Raw genomic sequence first — 16,330 nt, 5'->3', positions numbered from 1 at the left:
TCCTATCAGGATCATAACATATTCACTCCCATCTATTTTTAAAGCTACCAAATATGTGGCATTATTCGTGCAATGATGGCTATTTTATGCTTCAAAATATGAAAGAAATACACATGTATGTGTGTCTACATAGCTGTATTCAATCCCCCACAAAATCCTGCTGATAAAACGAGTCTTTGAAAGAACAGGCCTTGTAACTGTAAAGATCTTTTCTGGATGATACTTCCACTTGCCTTTTTTACCATGCAGATTATTATCAATACATCATTACTTTCACCTCAATGCAAGTCCCACCAGCTAAGAAACACACCAGGGATTTTTTTATTATCTGTTTCACTCAAATTACTTCAGGGAAAACAACCAACATACCTCCAGCTGTTTGCTGGCTTCTTCATTTCTCAGTATCAGGGATAGCTTGGTGCGCAGGCTCCGAAAGTGCATATCAATGAGCATGTTGGCTCGCTTCGTGGTCACGTCGTTGATTGACTGCATTGGTAATGAACACAACAGTGCTTTACACATGGACTCGTGAAACAAACCACTGCCAATGCTCCAGTAAAACATTTGTACTTACCAAAATAATAAGCTGGTGGTTTTCAGAATCATATGTTACAGAAAAAGCTCCAACTGCCTTTTTGAAGTCCTTATGTGCAGATTCTTTGGCACACCTAGGAATAAAAATGCAACAAAGTTAAAAATAGTAACCACTGCATTTATGGTTAACAGCCAAAAAGATTCATTCCTTAATACAAAGAATGTAAATAAAGATTTCCAAGCTCTCCCTTTCAAAGCAGGTGTTATTTTATTCTATTCTGTTATAATTTATTTTACTCTTTTTTTTTTTCATTTGTTTTCACAAGAGTAGGATTAGAAATATTTCAGAAATTTTCTGTATGCAAATCTGTGGAATGACAAGTTAGACAAAACTACATTAAAAACTATAATCACTATGATCAGCAAGTTCAAGATTTCAAACACATCATGAACCATTAAAATGTGTGATTTCATTTTAACCCCTGCAGCATTCTAAGGACCATATGCTCATCTCATGCTGTGCTTGGCTTCTCCAGGTTTCCTGTGTCTACGCGTGTATGCTGTAACTTCAGGAAGTTTTAGTCTAACCTGAATTTATAACTCATCCCACACTGAGGCAATAACACACATCTTAAGGAAAGCAGAAAGTGACCTGAAGGTAAACAAGGGGAGTCAGTATTATTGTGACTTTTAGAGCTGTAACTATACGACAACAACAGGTCCATGGCCTAGGAGAAAGTTAGCCGGCTTTGTATCGTACTCTGGGAGGTTTCATTATTGTTCAACTATTCCCAGAGCCATCATCAAATAATAAAAATTCTTCAAGAATGGATTCAGATTAACCTGTGCATACCAGTGAACAGTGCTAAGAGTGAAAATCTTAATCTGTATCACACATAAAATAAACCTTAAAATTTTGAAGAAAGTGTTTCTTCCTCCAGGAATAAACCACAATTCAAAAAATCATAGTTTCTATTTCTGAAGTATGACCACATGAATATTTGTATTTTTTACATTTTTACATTGCAATAAGTTAATTTAGAGTGGTAAAAAGCATTATTATTCTTCTTGTCTCAGGCTTAAGAAGTTACCCACGATCTGAAACAAGTTATAAAGAAACGCTTGTACTTACATTTGCCTTAAATCTTCAGGAACTGCCAGTTTGATTTTATGAAAAGTATCTTTTGTTGCGGGTTTATTGGGGTTCACAGATCTCAAACGCTCAATTGTGACAATTTCGTTGTATGTAGCATCACAGGCTGCATATTCTATTACGTAGAACTGATATAAAAATAATAAAATCATCCAAGCCACATATTTTATGACATGAGTGAGCATTACACTATTAAGGAAAAGGTACTTTTGTTAACTGTACAAGTCAAATTTGACTTCTCAGGTTGAGGTTAATGGTAATTGCAACTGTCCTAATCAAGAAACTCTTAAAAAAATGAATAGAGATTAGTTCAAACCATAGTGTACATCAATATATAAAGAGAAAAGAAAGATAAAAGTATAAGTCAATATAAAAAATATATATATGTATATATGCATACTCCTACCTCACCCTTTATCATTCTCACTTTAGCCAACCACCAACAGCAGGGTTCTTTTTCATTTGCCCTGGAATAAACCTGAACAAAATACATACATTATATCCTTAAAAGACATCACAAAAGTTGACACTAATATGATCAGGAACTCCATAGGAACAAAACCCAGCAAAACATCTTAGTACAAAAAGTCTCTGAGCACAACACAGGAAGCATGTAACAGCAAGATTGTATAGACAAATAATAATAAATACAGCGCCCAATCTAGTGTAGCAGCTGCCTCAGTCTTGCATGCAGTTAAAAGAGAGATAATTCTGACTTTTACATCAGTTAATATTTAATCAATAATATTTCTAATTGTGTGTAGGTCTGATGAAGTCCTACCAGTGGGTGAGAGGGAGGTTACATATCTACACTTCTTTAGCACATATATGCTATCAGCCACACCTGTATTACAGAAGTTTTGCCATTTTCTTATTTTTCAAATTAAAAGCCTACAGAGCATGCAAGCAGAATGCAAATCTTACAAGGCCTCTTTCTTTAAATTAATTAGGAAAATAAATGTTGCAATTTTGTAAAATAAGGAGGTTTTAGAAATATGCTGTTTAAAGTCAACCTATTTGAATATACACGTAAGTATTTACATATACACATATATTTCTATGTTTTCATGTACACACACATATAATGCAAATTATGATTCAGCTTGAAGCTTTGGTAATAGAGACATTATTACCTTACAGCTTAATAACCACAGTTCATCACCTATTTCTGAATTAAATGTCCTAAAAAGGACTGATCTGTAATCAATGCAACATTGGCCATGTCTATAAATCAGCATATTTGTAACTCATGGTACATGGAATTGTACATGGCCTTTTGTGGTACATGGAATTTGCATGGTTTATTACTGTCAAACACTGGGTTTGGAGACGTGCCTGACACTGTGCTTTCTGCAGTACTTGGAATCAAAGGAGGTGACATCACCTAACATGGAAGCAAACCTTCCAGTGGCTTGGCTGACATTTTTCACAGCAAGTTCTCTCACTTCTCAAGACAAGAGCTGTTAATGGAGCATACACACCTCTACTTCATCACTTTCATTTATGTCTTTATTATAGCCTGCAGGTGGTGGGAACCTCACATCATGGAATGGGATTTGTCTCTCTGGTTGCCAGCTGCAAACAAAAATCACAGTGAATGCTCTAAATATTTTCATCTTCTTTGCAAACAAAATCAAACATTTTTAATCCATTAATTTTACAGTTTCAAAGTCAGTGGAGCTTTTGTGCATATATGTATGAAAGGTAATGTGATCCAATGTATACATAATAAGAAAAAACACATCCAAATGACCACTAAGCATCTTAAATGAAACCCTGATGCCACCCTGCAGTCTTTCAAATCTTCTAGTAGAAGCTGTTTCTCTATTTACAGGGATGGTTTTTAACCCCAACATTAGTAACACAGATTAAAAAACATTCCATAACATATTTGGACACTTCCTTCAAAAGAGGCCTATATCTTCTTTTTCCTTGGTTCTACTACAGGTTATGAAAATTTGATCAGGATCCAGTCTGAATAGCGTTTTCATTTTCAGTTTCTTTAATGGAGACTGGATAATTTTAGTTTCTAGATCAGAAAATTGGTATTCATCATTTATCTATAGAACAAATTTTGTAATAATGGAATCTTCTAAAGCCAAGGCAAGACATTCACACGTGAAAGAGTCAGTAATGGTACAACTGCTGACTTACTCAAACATGGATTGTCATCAGGTAAATTCAGTGACAACATGATTACCTTCCCAGCAAAAGCCATGTTACTATGGTTTTGCACTTGAAAGTATTTAAACCATTAAAAGCATTTATACAGAAATATCACAAAATAGTAGATACTAAATATAACTGTAAAACATGCCAGCAGCAAGTTTAGTGTATCTAATACACACTACTCTGCACTAAGCCATATTTAGGTCAATCAAATGCAAGGTTGATACTCTGTCATTTACAGGTACAACACCAGCAATACACTTACTTGTTTTCAAATGAAACTGTTATTGAATCTTCATGCACATCCTTTACAAATGCCTGTGGAGGAAACAAAGTATAATTATGTATGTTTATAGACACTTTTAAAAGTAATTTTAAGCCTGTAAAACACCTCCTTTCCACAAATATTGATGAATCTCACAATGAAAGTATGTTTTAAAGTCAGCCTATTTAATTTTGCAATAGACTTATATAAAACACATACTGAAAGCTGATAACCTCCTTGGGTCCATGACTGCCAGCACACTGATACACAAACAGAATGCCTCAGCTGTGAAGGCATTATTGCTACTTTTTAGAAGCAACAGGAAAGGTTAGTAGGAAATGACAAGATAGTTCAACAATTTTACATGTTTGGTTTTTATACTCACATTTAATGTATACACAGGCACAGAAATTAAACATCAGTATTCCTCAAAAAACAAATGACACCAAAGCCCACAAAACCTCCAAGTCCTGTCTCTTCCTTTACCTCAAAGTACATTTGAACATTGCACCAGCAAAAAACTCATCTATATCAATTTCAGCAGTGTCTTCCCCATATTTACCTCACCACACTAAGTCTGTAGAGCACAAACTTTATTTAAATGCCCTGGGGCCTGCCTTCCCTTGTCTCCTGGGGGAGGGACAGCAGCTCTGCTCTCCATGCCACCACAAAGCAGAGGCAGAACTAGAATTCAGCACTGAGGGCTCCTCCTGCCTTAAGCACTCCACTGCCTGATTTGGATTTGTCAATATTTAGCTTAAAGCCCCAAATGCTTCCCCCATTCCCCATCTACAGAACAGCAAGACCAGCATACTCAGAACTTTGGGATGTACCAATGAAAATATTTTTCTCAGCCTGAAACAATGGAGGTCACAGGTTAACCAGGGATGAAAAGATCATGGAGGTTTTATTCTTTAATTTCAAGTACCTCTATGAACTTCTAAAACAAGATGCTAAAGTGCTGAGTATTCCACTAACATTAGTCCACACACAGTATCATTGCAAGGTAGGTAAATAAAAGCCCATGAACATGAAAGAACAGAGAAATTTTTTTCTACTAATGGAGATCCACCTTAGTAGATTAAAAAAATCTCAGTAAATTGAAAATCATTTAGCAGCAACTACCACTTCTTTAGAAGAATTAATTAATGAACATTTTATTATTCTCCATTTTATTATTCTTGCCCTTGCAAGTTTCCAAGACAAGAAGAGATCTTATCTCTTACAAGGTAAGAGTCTCCCTTACATGGAACCTAAATGGTTTTTAAGAAATTCTTTTGCTATTTTTGCTTTACAAAGTACTCCAAAATATTTCCTGACTTACAGCAGTATCTTAGTATCAAAGTGCAACACCTGACCTGACCTAACACAGAGCTCCAAGAACTGGCTAAAATGAAGTGGCAATGCACATCAGTGTCATCACCCAGAGTCATTCAGTAAAAGGAAGAAACCATCCAAGTTGAGAACTGAAACATAACCAATGCCACTGTGAATAGAAGTCGAAGGAAAGCCACAGTGACAACAGCAAAAAATTATTTTACACCTTGCTCGCCTCACAATACTCTTAAGAACAAGACTTTATTATTACCAGCAAGCCAAGGAGACTTTAAAAAGTCTCCAAATGTATTTGCATAATTATGAATTTCAAAATTCCATATTCCTTCAAAGGGGATTACAAGCACAGCTGATGTTTTTCAATGACATGGTATAAAAAAGACTTAAGGCCACATCTCAAGATCATGTTCATAGCATTTCTAAGAAATGGTATTTACATGAAGAGGCAACAGAGCTCTCAGGTGATCATTATTGATACATTTAGCTCATGTTTCATATTGTGGTGTATTCTGTAAGAAGATTCCAGAACTGGAGATGCATTTGAACAATACAATAGTAGTCCTGACTCATTTCACATTACACAGATCACCTTCAAAGGCTTCACCCACGTGTCTCCAATGGTAGTAAAGTGCCACTTATTCTTACAGATGCAGCTGAAATGAATGCCTTTAACACCTGAAAACCACTATGATCTCTACCAGACACTAGGCAGGGCTCCTTTGTGCCACAGACTGGACAAGGATTAATAGTACTATTCAAGTGTAAAAGCAGAGATTATTTTACAAAGCAAATTCCATAGAAATGATACCAGGAACACTTAACAGCCTTCAGGAGAACAGGGAAGAGCAACACAACTCATGCCCTGAGAAACAATCTGTTCATACCTAATTTTCTCATATTTATAAAATGCCAAAAAAAATCACCTTTCCTTGTATGAAAGGTACTTTGGGAGAAGTCATCACCTCTGTGGTGAGGAAAACACCAAAAGGTGTCCTCATCAGCACTCTGAAAAAGTGACAGAAAATGGCAGAAAAATTCACAAGCACAGCAGCAAAGAGCAAGACTACATCTCATATCCAGAGAGAAATGGAAGAGAGCTCCTAACATCCAACACACCTTGAGCACAATCCTAGGGGCTACAGCAATGTACCTCATTAAGGGTAATAATGCTAAAACTTACCATTAATAAGTAAATCACAATGTGCAACAAGCAAATCCAAGTTAAGCTGATGACTAGCCTGGACCTTCAAACAGTTTAGCAATTGTATTATCTGGAAACAGTAAAAGTTGAGAGATACAGGGGGCTGAAAGAGGAATGAACTACAGCGTCCTGTTTGAGCTCTCCTTAAACAGCTCTTGCACATTGCTTTGGTCACAATCCAGAAATCAGAGGGAGCCTGAACCAGGAGCACTGGTTAAACTGCTGACCTAACACAGGCAGCATCAATGCACACACTGCCAGGGAAAATCACAAATCTGAATTTCTTTAGCTTACACCAGGTTCAGAAGAGTCAACCACAGAAGCAGATGAATATCTGGTTTTCCCTTCAGTCTGGCCAAAACACTGATGTCATAACTCTGTGGTTTGTCTTTTAATTAATAGTCTCACAAAATTACAAGAGTTCATTGGAATAAATTTATAATTAATTACAAAGTGAACAATGCCTTGCCAAATAACTAATTTCAAGTATGCAATATATGAAACATGTCTGCACACCTCTCTGTGATCTTTATACTTAAACCACCATGCAAAATATTTTAGTGACTGTTAATACAGTCCTTAATATTTGGTTGTCCAATCCTATCTATCCAGAGAAAGGGGAGTTTAAGTTTCTTGTGACACACAAAAATGTCAGATACTTATCACATCAGTTTACCATCATCTGGACCACAGCACCATGTCAATTTTCCTCCAATATGAATATTTAAACTGATCTGTAGCACAAAAATGTATGTGGACTCTTCAGCATTATATATTTTAATTTGTACATTTACAAGTACAAACAGAAAAAGTCTGAAAGATTTCTAAGTTTTCCTTAAAAAACTAATATTTAAGCAGCAATGCCTTTGGGAAATCAAAATGAATACTTATCTGAACTGTTTGGAAGTCTTGTTTTTGTAATACTTGTGAAATTACACACAATGCTAAAAAGAAGCCTTTAACACCATAAGCCAAATTCACAGACAGGACAAGCCAGCCCCAGATGTCAGTGAAGGCAGAGAGGGGGCTCTGATCTCACAGGAGTATCAGGAGAAATACAATAACCATTCATCAGCCTTTTATAGATAGGAGTGTAAGTAGGCATGGAAATTCAAACATTACAGTGCAGATACATGAGCTTAAAATGCACCCCCATGAAGGGACAGAACGGTGGCTCTGATGAATTTGGACACAAAGATGAAATGCCTTAAAAACAAAGTGAAACTGGACAGAAGCAAAATGAGGTAACAGGACAGTGAAAGACTGAAGCAGCTGACATACCATTATTGCTAACAGCAGAAATACCAAGAAAGACTACACAAAATTGTGAACAGAAGCACATTTTGTAATGGCAAAGGTTGATTCTTCTTCTCTAATGTGGAAAAAAATCAAATGTGCTAAGTTTTCTACACCAAATTTGACTCTGAGTCACATAAACCATTTCATTTCTCTCCATGCTTCAGATATAATAAAGTAAAAAAGTTTACAGCATGGCATTTCTCAAACACATAAACATTCACATTCTAAGAATGGCTATATGCTGAATATATGGTTTAAATTTTACAAATTATTTGTTAAAAAAATAAGAATTATTGGAAACACCAGCATATTTTTATGCTAAAAGGAACGATGGACACTTCAAAGGGAAAAATAAAGGCTTCAGCTGCCATGAAATTTTGCTTTTTTAAAGTCTGCTCACATCATCAGATATGAGCATTGTCAACCATTTTAATAAAGGAGGATAATTAACTGTAAGAAGGGAAAGTAGGGAAAATATGCTTTTTAACATAAAAAGGCTGTGTTGATAACAAACGTGCATCTACTGTTAGTGTAACCATTCTGTAACATTTCATACCTGTTGGAAGGAGAATGTCAAAAGGGAACTCGGTGTATAATCAAGTCTGAGAAAGGCTGGACATACAAAGGAACAGAATAGGGAGAAGAAAAAGTCACAGAAATGGTCACCAGACAAGGAAAAAGCGTACAGGTGGTCATCCTCAGATGGACTGAGCAGACAGGCTCATGAATGTACAAAGAGACTGCAGATATTGGCTGAGGTGTCTGTATGGAACAGTGAAAGAAAAAATGGATACAGAGGGCCACAGGAACAGCTGCTAATAGTGAGACCTGGAGTAATAAAGTGGTAAGAAAGATGAATTATTTTATCAGCTGTAGCTTCAATGAAGTTATCTATAAAACCAAGCAAACAGCAGCAAGGCGCTGAAACTACTGGGATAAAAAGTGGAAGATTTTCACAAGGTTACAGAGCAAGAAGTGGCAAAAATTGGGTTACAGACAACACAGAGATATTAACAACAAACACCATCACACAAAACTGACTGCCTCATAAACAGGATGCTTTCCATCTTTAGCAGAGGACACGAGAGAGAATCACTCCCAAACTCAAAAAGAAAAATCGATCCCATGTTGGAAAGGCATCCAGCATGTCCCCCTTTAGAGGGAAATACCTAAAGCGAATCCCAAAGAGATAAGGCAAAGGCTGTCTATTAGTCCTCTGTGAATAAGAGCTTCAAAACACAATTTACTACTCCTATACAAGAAAAGACAGATAAGAAGATATGTCCTAATACTGCACACCTTCAAGATCTAGTTACCTGGCTGTGAGCTGCAAAAAGGCAATTTCCTCCCCTTGGATTCACAGTCCTGGTGCTTGTTGGACCAGGCTTCATGGAATAAGTAAGGGAATCTAACATTTTCTTTCCAAGGATTCTGGGCCCAACCACATAGCAAGTCATGACTAAGCATCTCTAGGTACCAGACTGTCAATTATCCTGAATCATGCCCACTTACTGCACTGTGCTTTCCATGGAATCATTCATCTTAGGCAAGGAGCAAAAAAAATCACCAAAGTACAGAGTATGCACTAAGCAGTATTTGAATTCCATTCAGAAAGAACTAGCCTGCACTACAGCACTCACATCAACACACTCCAGTATTCCAGTGCACCTGACCAGAATGAAATTTGAATTCAGATCTCACAGCTGGCTATGAAGGCATCCTCAAACCATCTCCTATGCTTTGTGTGGGACATGAATCCTCTGGATGTATCTCAGAAAACACTGGTTTGTTACTTTCAGCAGGGCTTAGGTGGGCAGTTGTGTACTGTAAAGATCCAGATGATGTTGGTGGGTACACTCAAAAATGCTCAGGTCCTCAGAGAGCCCTGCAAGGAGGATATGAAAAGCTGAAGCCACAACTGGGTGCCCACTTGAGCCACTTCATCCCATCCTGACTGCAGCAGCCTCATACTCCTCCCCCTTCCATGTCTTAGTAACAAGAGAGGTGTATTTGTCCAAAAATTTACATATTCCCATTAATTCAGAATTATTCAAAGCCAAATAAATCTTCACCTGTTATCAGTAAAACCTGAGACTGAATAAAAGAATTGTTTTGCTTTTGGTTTGTCTGAAACATTACTGCTGTAAATCACTTCTCAGGAGGCTGCTTAAAGAAACTTGTAAAATGAAAAAAATAAAATCATCCTGCAATTAAGTTCACACTTGACATCACTGCACACTTCTTGCTAGGCTGGGTCAACATTCATTTTTTACAACTGAATTGCCAACCTCTAAGATGGGCATAAAACTCACAAGAAAAACATTAGATATATTACTTTATAACAGAGTGATAGTCAGATATCATGATGAAAGAGAAATCTGTAATTAGAATTCAAGTAATTCAAATTAGAGGAAACCAGAGGAAAATTGCTAGTTTATACTGAACATTTACATGAGTGTAAAACAACTCCCACTTTTTTATTCTTTAAAAATAAATATTGCATTTATTTTAAGTGTGATGCTCCATCTCAAGAGGTAATTCAGGTGAAGACAGATAAATCCATATGCCCATTTTTCCCTTTAGACAATTTAACCAAAGCTGTTCGGTTAGTGATAAAGAGGAAACAAAAAAAATGCTGTCAAAATTTCTAAAAGTTAAAAGATAAACACAACCATATTGCTTGGGGCAATGTCTGGTTAGAACTTGGGTAGACTAAATCATGACCAAGCTTCCATGAACATATGCTCAAATTAAGCTTTCACCTACACATGAGGGTACAGGCCCCCATGGTGTCAAACCTGAACACAAACAATAAAAGCTTCAGAAGCTTTCAATTCTCCCAGGTTTATTCAATATTTGTCACTAAAGAAAGTACCATATCATTATTACCATCATCTCCTTCACATCACTGTGTAACTACTATAATTTGATGAAAGCCTCATTAAAAGTGCAATGCATTTACTCCTTCTACTTCTTTCTGACCAAATACTGTACCTTTAAAAACCTAAAACATTTTTACAAGTGCTAGATTATTTAAATCCAGGAAGCAATATACAGATCTAGAACTTTGACTACAGCACTGTGAACTCACAGGATGCTTATTTACCACTGATATGTATCTCATATTCTTTTTTTTTTTTGAAAAAAAAAATTATTTTGAGAATAGGATAGCACACAAATTTTAAAAATAAGCTTTTAAGAGGTCTGTTTTTCTTAGAAAAACTCAGAGGTGTTGGAACTACATCATTTGGGTATCTACCTGGCTTAGCACAGGAACACGTGAGTGTGAAACTCTACCCGGTCCTTCAATGCTAACATAAATATTGGATGTCGCACTATAACTAGGCCCAATTTTTAAAGTCCTAGGATCATTTAAACCATGGCAAACTTGCAGGAACTGATCCATGGCTGTTCCTGGTATGTTGATAACAGGTCAATGAGACTAGGCCCAAACCCACCATATCCGAATTTTATTTTCTGCAAAACTGCAAATTATACCCTATTAATAAGCTGATTAATACAACTCAACTCATGCAAGCCATACAATACTACACGGTATTAATAAAACATATTCAGCGCTTATGTTCAAGGCTCAGGGTTGGCTTTATTAAGCACAAGGGCTTGGAAACAAACATGCAATGGCACCAAATAATTTCAGTAAGAAGAGGTACATTTGATATCTATACGTATTCAGGGACTCAGCACAGATAGATGTGGCCAAGCAATGCTGCCTTTAATATCACTAGGCATGGCATTAGGAGCAAGAATCCACCACAGCATTTCATCAGGAATGTGCATTAACGAGGGCCCCCTCCTCCCCGCCTTGCAGGCCGTGCTCATGCAGTGCAGCTCTCCTGGAAACCCGGACAGCGAGAGAGACTTTCCTTAAGTAGCGACAAAAGCTGAGGATTTAGCAATTAATGCCCCATCCCAGGGCTGATCCTCGCTCAGCGCCGGGACGAGGCGGCCCCGGGCGCCCCTTCCCACAAAGGGGGAAGGCCCGAGGCCTCCCCGCTCTCGCTCCTCATCGGGCCTCGAGTCCGCTCAGCGCCGGCGGCCCCCGGCTCGCTCTGCGCGGCCACCGCGAGGGACCCGCCGCGGCCTCCACCCCTGGCTGCTTCTCCCTCCTCCTTCCTGCCCCAGGGCCTCCGCTCTCCCTCAGCGCGGGGAGGAGGAGCCGCCGCCGCCTCCTCCTCCTCCCGTTGCCGTGCCCGCTCCCTCCCCTGGGGCCCGGCCCGGCCGCGAGCACCCGGTACCTTGTAGAAGGCCCCGTTGGAGCCCCGCACCTCCACCACCAGCTCCTCCATGTTGTGCGCGGTGCGGGAGACCCGGGCCCGGCGCCGCCTCCCTTCCCTTTCTCTGTGCCGGCGCAGGCGGGGGAGGAGCGGTGTGTGTGTGCGGGGCGGGGGCGCTCGGTTCACGCCGAGCCCGGGGGTGTGGCCACCCTGGGCGGGAGCGGGGGGCAGCGCCGGGGGCTCCGCTCGGCGCCGCCGCTCCGGGCCCGGGGCCGCCGGAAATGAAACCGAAACGGCGGCGGGCGGCGCGCGGGGGGCGCGCGCAGGGCGCCCGGTTCGCACGCGAGCGCTCGGGGCCCGCGTCACGTGACCGCGGGAGGGGCGGGGCCGGGAGCGGGCCCGGGGCCGGCGCGCGCCGCTCGCTCGCCCACCCGCCGCCGCCGCCGCCTCTGTAACGGCCCCGCGCGCGCGCAGCCGCAGTGGCGCGGGGCGCGCGCGAACCCGGCAGTTGCGGGGCCGAGGTCCCGCCTCCCCCCCTCCGCCACACCCCGCCCGGCGCGCGCCGGAGTGACCGCCCTGGCGGCCAATCGGGTCGCGCGGTGCCGCGCCGCGCGCCTGAGTGACCGGCACTGCCGGCCAATCAGATCGCGCGGCCTGAGCGGCGCTGGTCGGGGCGCGCGGCACCCTCAGCCAGGCCCGTATGGCGGGGGGTGTGTGTCCGTGTGGGGCCGCGGCCCCGTGTCCGTGTGCCCGCCTCGGCCCGGGCCGCGCTCAGCCGGGGGCGGTGCCGGCGGTGCTGAGGCCTGAAACGGCGCCGAGTAACGGCCCCGGGGAGCGATGGCCTTGCGGGGCCCTGGGCGAGGCGAAGGGAATGACGGTCCGAGCAGCGCGGGGGCTCCTGGGATGGAGGGGGACATGGCGGCTGGGCCCGTGGGGTTGGGGCTTGGTCCCTGAGGGGCTGCGCTGTGGGGGAAGAAGGCTCATTCGTGGAATGGGCTCTGTCTGCTTGGCCATGGCCAGGAGTTAACAATAAATGTGAATTGAGCCGACACCTTGAGTTCTTTGTGCAGTTTTGGACACCCCAGTACAATAGAGAGCCAAAGCTCCTGTCCAAAGGAGGCCACGAGCATGGTCAAGGCCCTTGAAGGGAAGCCGTGTGAGGAGCAGCTGAGGGCACTTTGTCTGCTCAGTCTGGAGGAGACTGTGGGGAGAGCCCATCGCAGTCTGCAGCTTTCTCCTGAGAGACAGACACTGCTGTCTCCGAGAGAATGGCCTGAGGCTGCACCAGGGCAGATCCAGGTTGGGTATCAGGAATAGGTTCTGCACCCAGAGCATGGTCGAGCACTGAATGGGCTCTGCAGGGCAGCGGTCACGGCCCTAATGCTGCCACAGCTCAAGAAGTGTTTGTACAACACTCGGGCATGGGTTGGGGTTCTTGGGGCTGTGCTGTGCAGGGCCAGGAGTTCAATGATCCTTGCGAGTCCCTTCCAACTGAGGGCATTCTGTGATTCTGGGAATCGTGACTCTGCCTTAGGAATGCTCCTGCTCCTGCAGGGCCGGTTCTGCTGGAGACCTGAACAGCTCCCAAGGGTCTGGCACGAGAGGAGCTGAGCTGAAGGGATGATTCCTGTGCTTTGCCCTGTAGCAGTTCCTGTGTTCAACACACAAGTTCTCAGTGTAACACGTACTATTATTTTAGGACTATAGATTCCATAATGTTGGAAGAGATCTCCAATATCATCAACTGCATCCTTCAGCTGCACTTAAACCCCATGGACATTTCAATGTGACATTGCACATACAGTCCACTGTAGAGCCTGATGGTGAATAAAGAGCTCCTGTGTGATGGAATATCTACAAGTTAGAGTGCACTGGCACAAAAGCTTCTTGTTCAGCCTTACACTAGCCCTGCACAAACATTAAATCTTCATGTTTTCTAACATAACTGCAAAGAATCAGAGAGGGAAAAAAATCCCCTTTATGCTCAAAAATCACAATGTATTACTATGGTTATGATTTCTCTGACTGTGTGTGACGCTCTCCCTACACAACTCATGGTGAAATTCTACACCCATTGCACTCATTAGACAAGCAGTCACAGGATTGACCTGCCTGGGGATGGCAGAGGGTCCAAGAGGAACTGAAGGAAAAAAAATGAATAGAGGAGCAATGACAAGTTTTTTTGTACAGATAAAACCCCACTAGACAGATTAGATCTTACAGAGTCTCCATGAAGGAATTTAGATGCTATGGCTCACTGTTGTGACTTGTTCATGTTTGGGTTTTTTGTTTTTGTTTTTATTTTGTTTTAACTGGAAACCATGTAAATGGTTCAACTCAACATTTCAACAGTTGCCAGGAGTGATGATGCCCAGCTCTGAAAATTAGATGAAGTTTTGTTGGTTTTCTTTTTTTCCCATTCATTGTTTGTCACAATAATTCTCTTTTTAATCAAATAGGTTGCTGTCATGAAGGCAGATTATCTCTGAGCAGTCAGAATATGGAGGTGTCTAATTTAGCTCTTCCAGTGATGATTTCTCTACTCCCCAAGATAAAAGCTGCTGTTCTGTATAATCTTCCATAATGCTGAACTTAAATTTTCCTTGCCATTGCTTAACTTTAACAATCTTTATTTTGACCTGACTAGTGATGTTCTAATCCTTGTCTGCTTAATGAGAGCATGTAATATCTGCAGAGCACACTCCTTAGTTTATCTGCTCATTTACTCCTAACCTTTCCTCTTACTTTTCCAGTTACATGTTGTTTTCCTATTTTACTTTGATTTTTACTTTGAACTATCTTCAGACTGAACTGTCTGTGCCTTCTGCAATGTGTTCACAAATTAAATAACTAGTTCTTAGATAGACTTCCAGTAAAGTAGATCTTTTCCAATGTGTATTTATTTCAAATGTGGTGACACTATAAAAATACATCTCAGTAATTCAATTACAGTCTTTTACTATTAAAGGTAAAATGTTATTTAATTGAAATATTAGACTTCACTAATACATAACCATAGAATCACAGAAGGTTTAGGGTTGGAAGGGACATGAAAGATCATCTAGTTCCAACCCTGATGTGTGCAGTGCTTTTATAATTCAACCAAAATTCCCCACCCCTCCACCTCCTTGAATTCTTTCATATTTCCCAGTCTCTACTGACCTGTTCCAAGTCCTGGGTCTGGTCCTGGGGATAGAATAGAAACCCAGTGCTTCTGTTTCTCGCTCAGATCTGCACAGCTTGGTGCTTGCAGGCTGCTCTGCTGACTGGATTTGTGCCCCTTGTGATTTCAAATGCCTCTTTTCACCATCCAAATAATTAAAAGGCAAAATAAAACAACTTTGGCTTTTATTCACTAATTGATTCACTCAAATTCCTTCTTAAATATTTGTAGAGAATGTAAGAAAAATGTCCCTTCCCATCTCCTCAGGAAAGTTGAAGGACAGAAAGCTCAGGTAAGTGACACTCCTCAGTCATATCAGGGGATATGATCCTTGATCATTGGTACCAATTTAACTAATACTTTTTTTCTGAGGATTTGTATCTTAGATGTTCCAGTTGTTCATGGACCTTCACCAGGAATACCAGCCTTGATTCCATACATTGAAGGAGTTAAGAATTTAAAATGTAACCATTGGTGCCACCCTTTCAGAACAGCAGCAACCATCACAGCCCTCCCCAGCACCCTGCCCAGTGAGAGACTCTTCCCGCAGACACTGGGCTGAGAGTGACAGGAACTACTGAGTGTTATCCTCACCTGGGGAGATTTACCTAAAGGGATGGCCAGAACTACAGATAAGAGTTACTCATGAAACAATCTTTTAAATAGATGATAATCCAATTAACTATCAGAGTCTCTTAATGGAATTTTATACAGTCTTCCTTACTTACCTATTTTGGGCTTCAGTCTTGACAAGACTCATAGAGATTTTAACTCAGTTTTTCAAATTTCTATCTGCTGGTTTTCCTCCTGCATTACTTCCCATGGCAGCCTCTCCTGGCTGACTCCTTGTCCCCTCCCTTATGATCTGTGGCATGCCATACAGGTGATGCTTAGACCTCCATATTTCCATTTAAGACTGGAAGTCACAATATATGTATCTTATTTCTGATGTGATACTGAGACAAAGGGACTTTGA

General features: G+C 41.1%; 1 protein-coding gene across 3 annotated transcripts in view; it reads right to left on the bottom strand.

Annotated features, from left to right (window-relative positions):
* Positions 1-12,618, bottom strand: part of FMR1 (fragile X messenger ribonucleoprotein 1) — a 31,689-nt gene extending 19,071 nt beyond the window's left edge. Inside the window, exons 1-7 of one of the 3 annotated variants that reach the window (XM_064713243.1) lie at positions 12,213-12,618; positions 4,122-4,174; positions 3,169-3,262; positions 2,094-2,165; positions 1,667-1,815; positions 575-668; positions 370-486 (exon numbers count right to left, since the gene is read on the bottom strand). In XM_064713243.1, the coding sequence (XP_064569313.1) occupies positions 370-486; positions 575-668; positions 1,667-1,815; positions 2,094-2,165; positions 3,169-3,262; positions 4,122-4,174; positions 12,213-12,263 (630 nt within the window). In that variant the 5' untranslated portion in view covers positions 12,264-12,618. The remainder of the gene's footprint in view (positions 1-369; positions 487-574; positions 669-1,666; positions 1,816-2,093; positions 2,166-3,168; positions 3,263-4,121; positions 4,175-12,212) is intronic. The other 2 variants (XM_064713242.1, XM_064713244.1) reach the window with 2 other exon arrangements.
* Between the last annotated feature and the right edge of the window lie 3,712 nt (positions 12,619-16,330).

Source organism: Zonotrichia leucophrys, chromosome 4A (genome assembly GCF_028769735.1).
Source record: "Zonotrichia leucophrys gambelii isolate GWCS_2022_RI chromosome 4A, RI_Zleu_2.0, whole genome shotgun sequence".
Taxonomy (NCBI): domain Eukaryota; kingdom Metazoa; phylum Chordata; class Aves; order Passeriformes; family Passerellidae; genus Zonotrichia; species Zonotrichia leucophrys.
The sequence above is the reverse complement of the archived record's forward strand: the minus strand, read 5'-3'. Positions and strand labels throughout refer to the sequence as shown.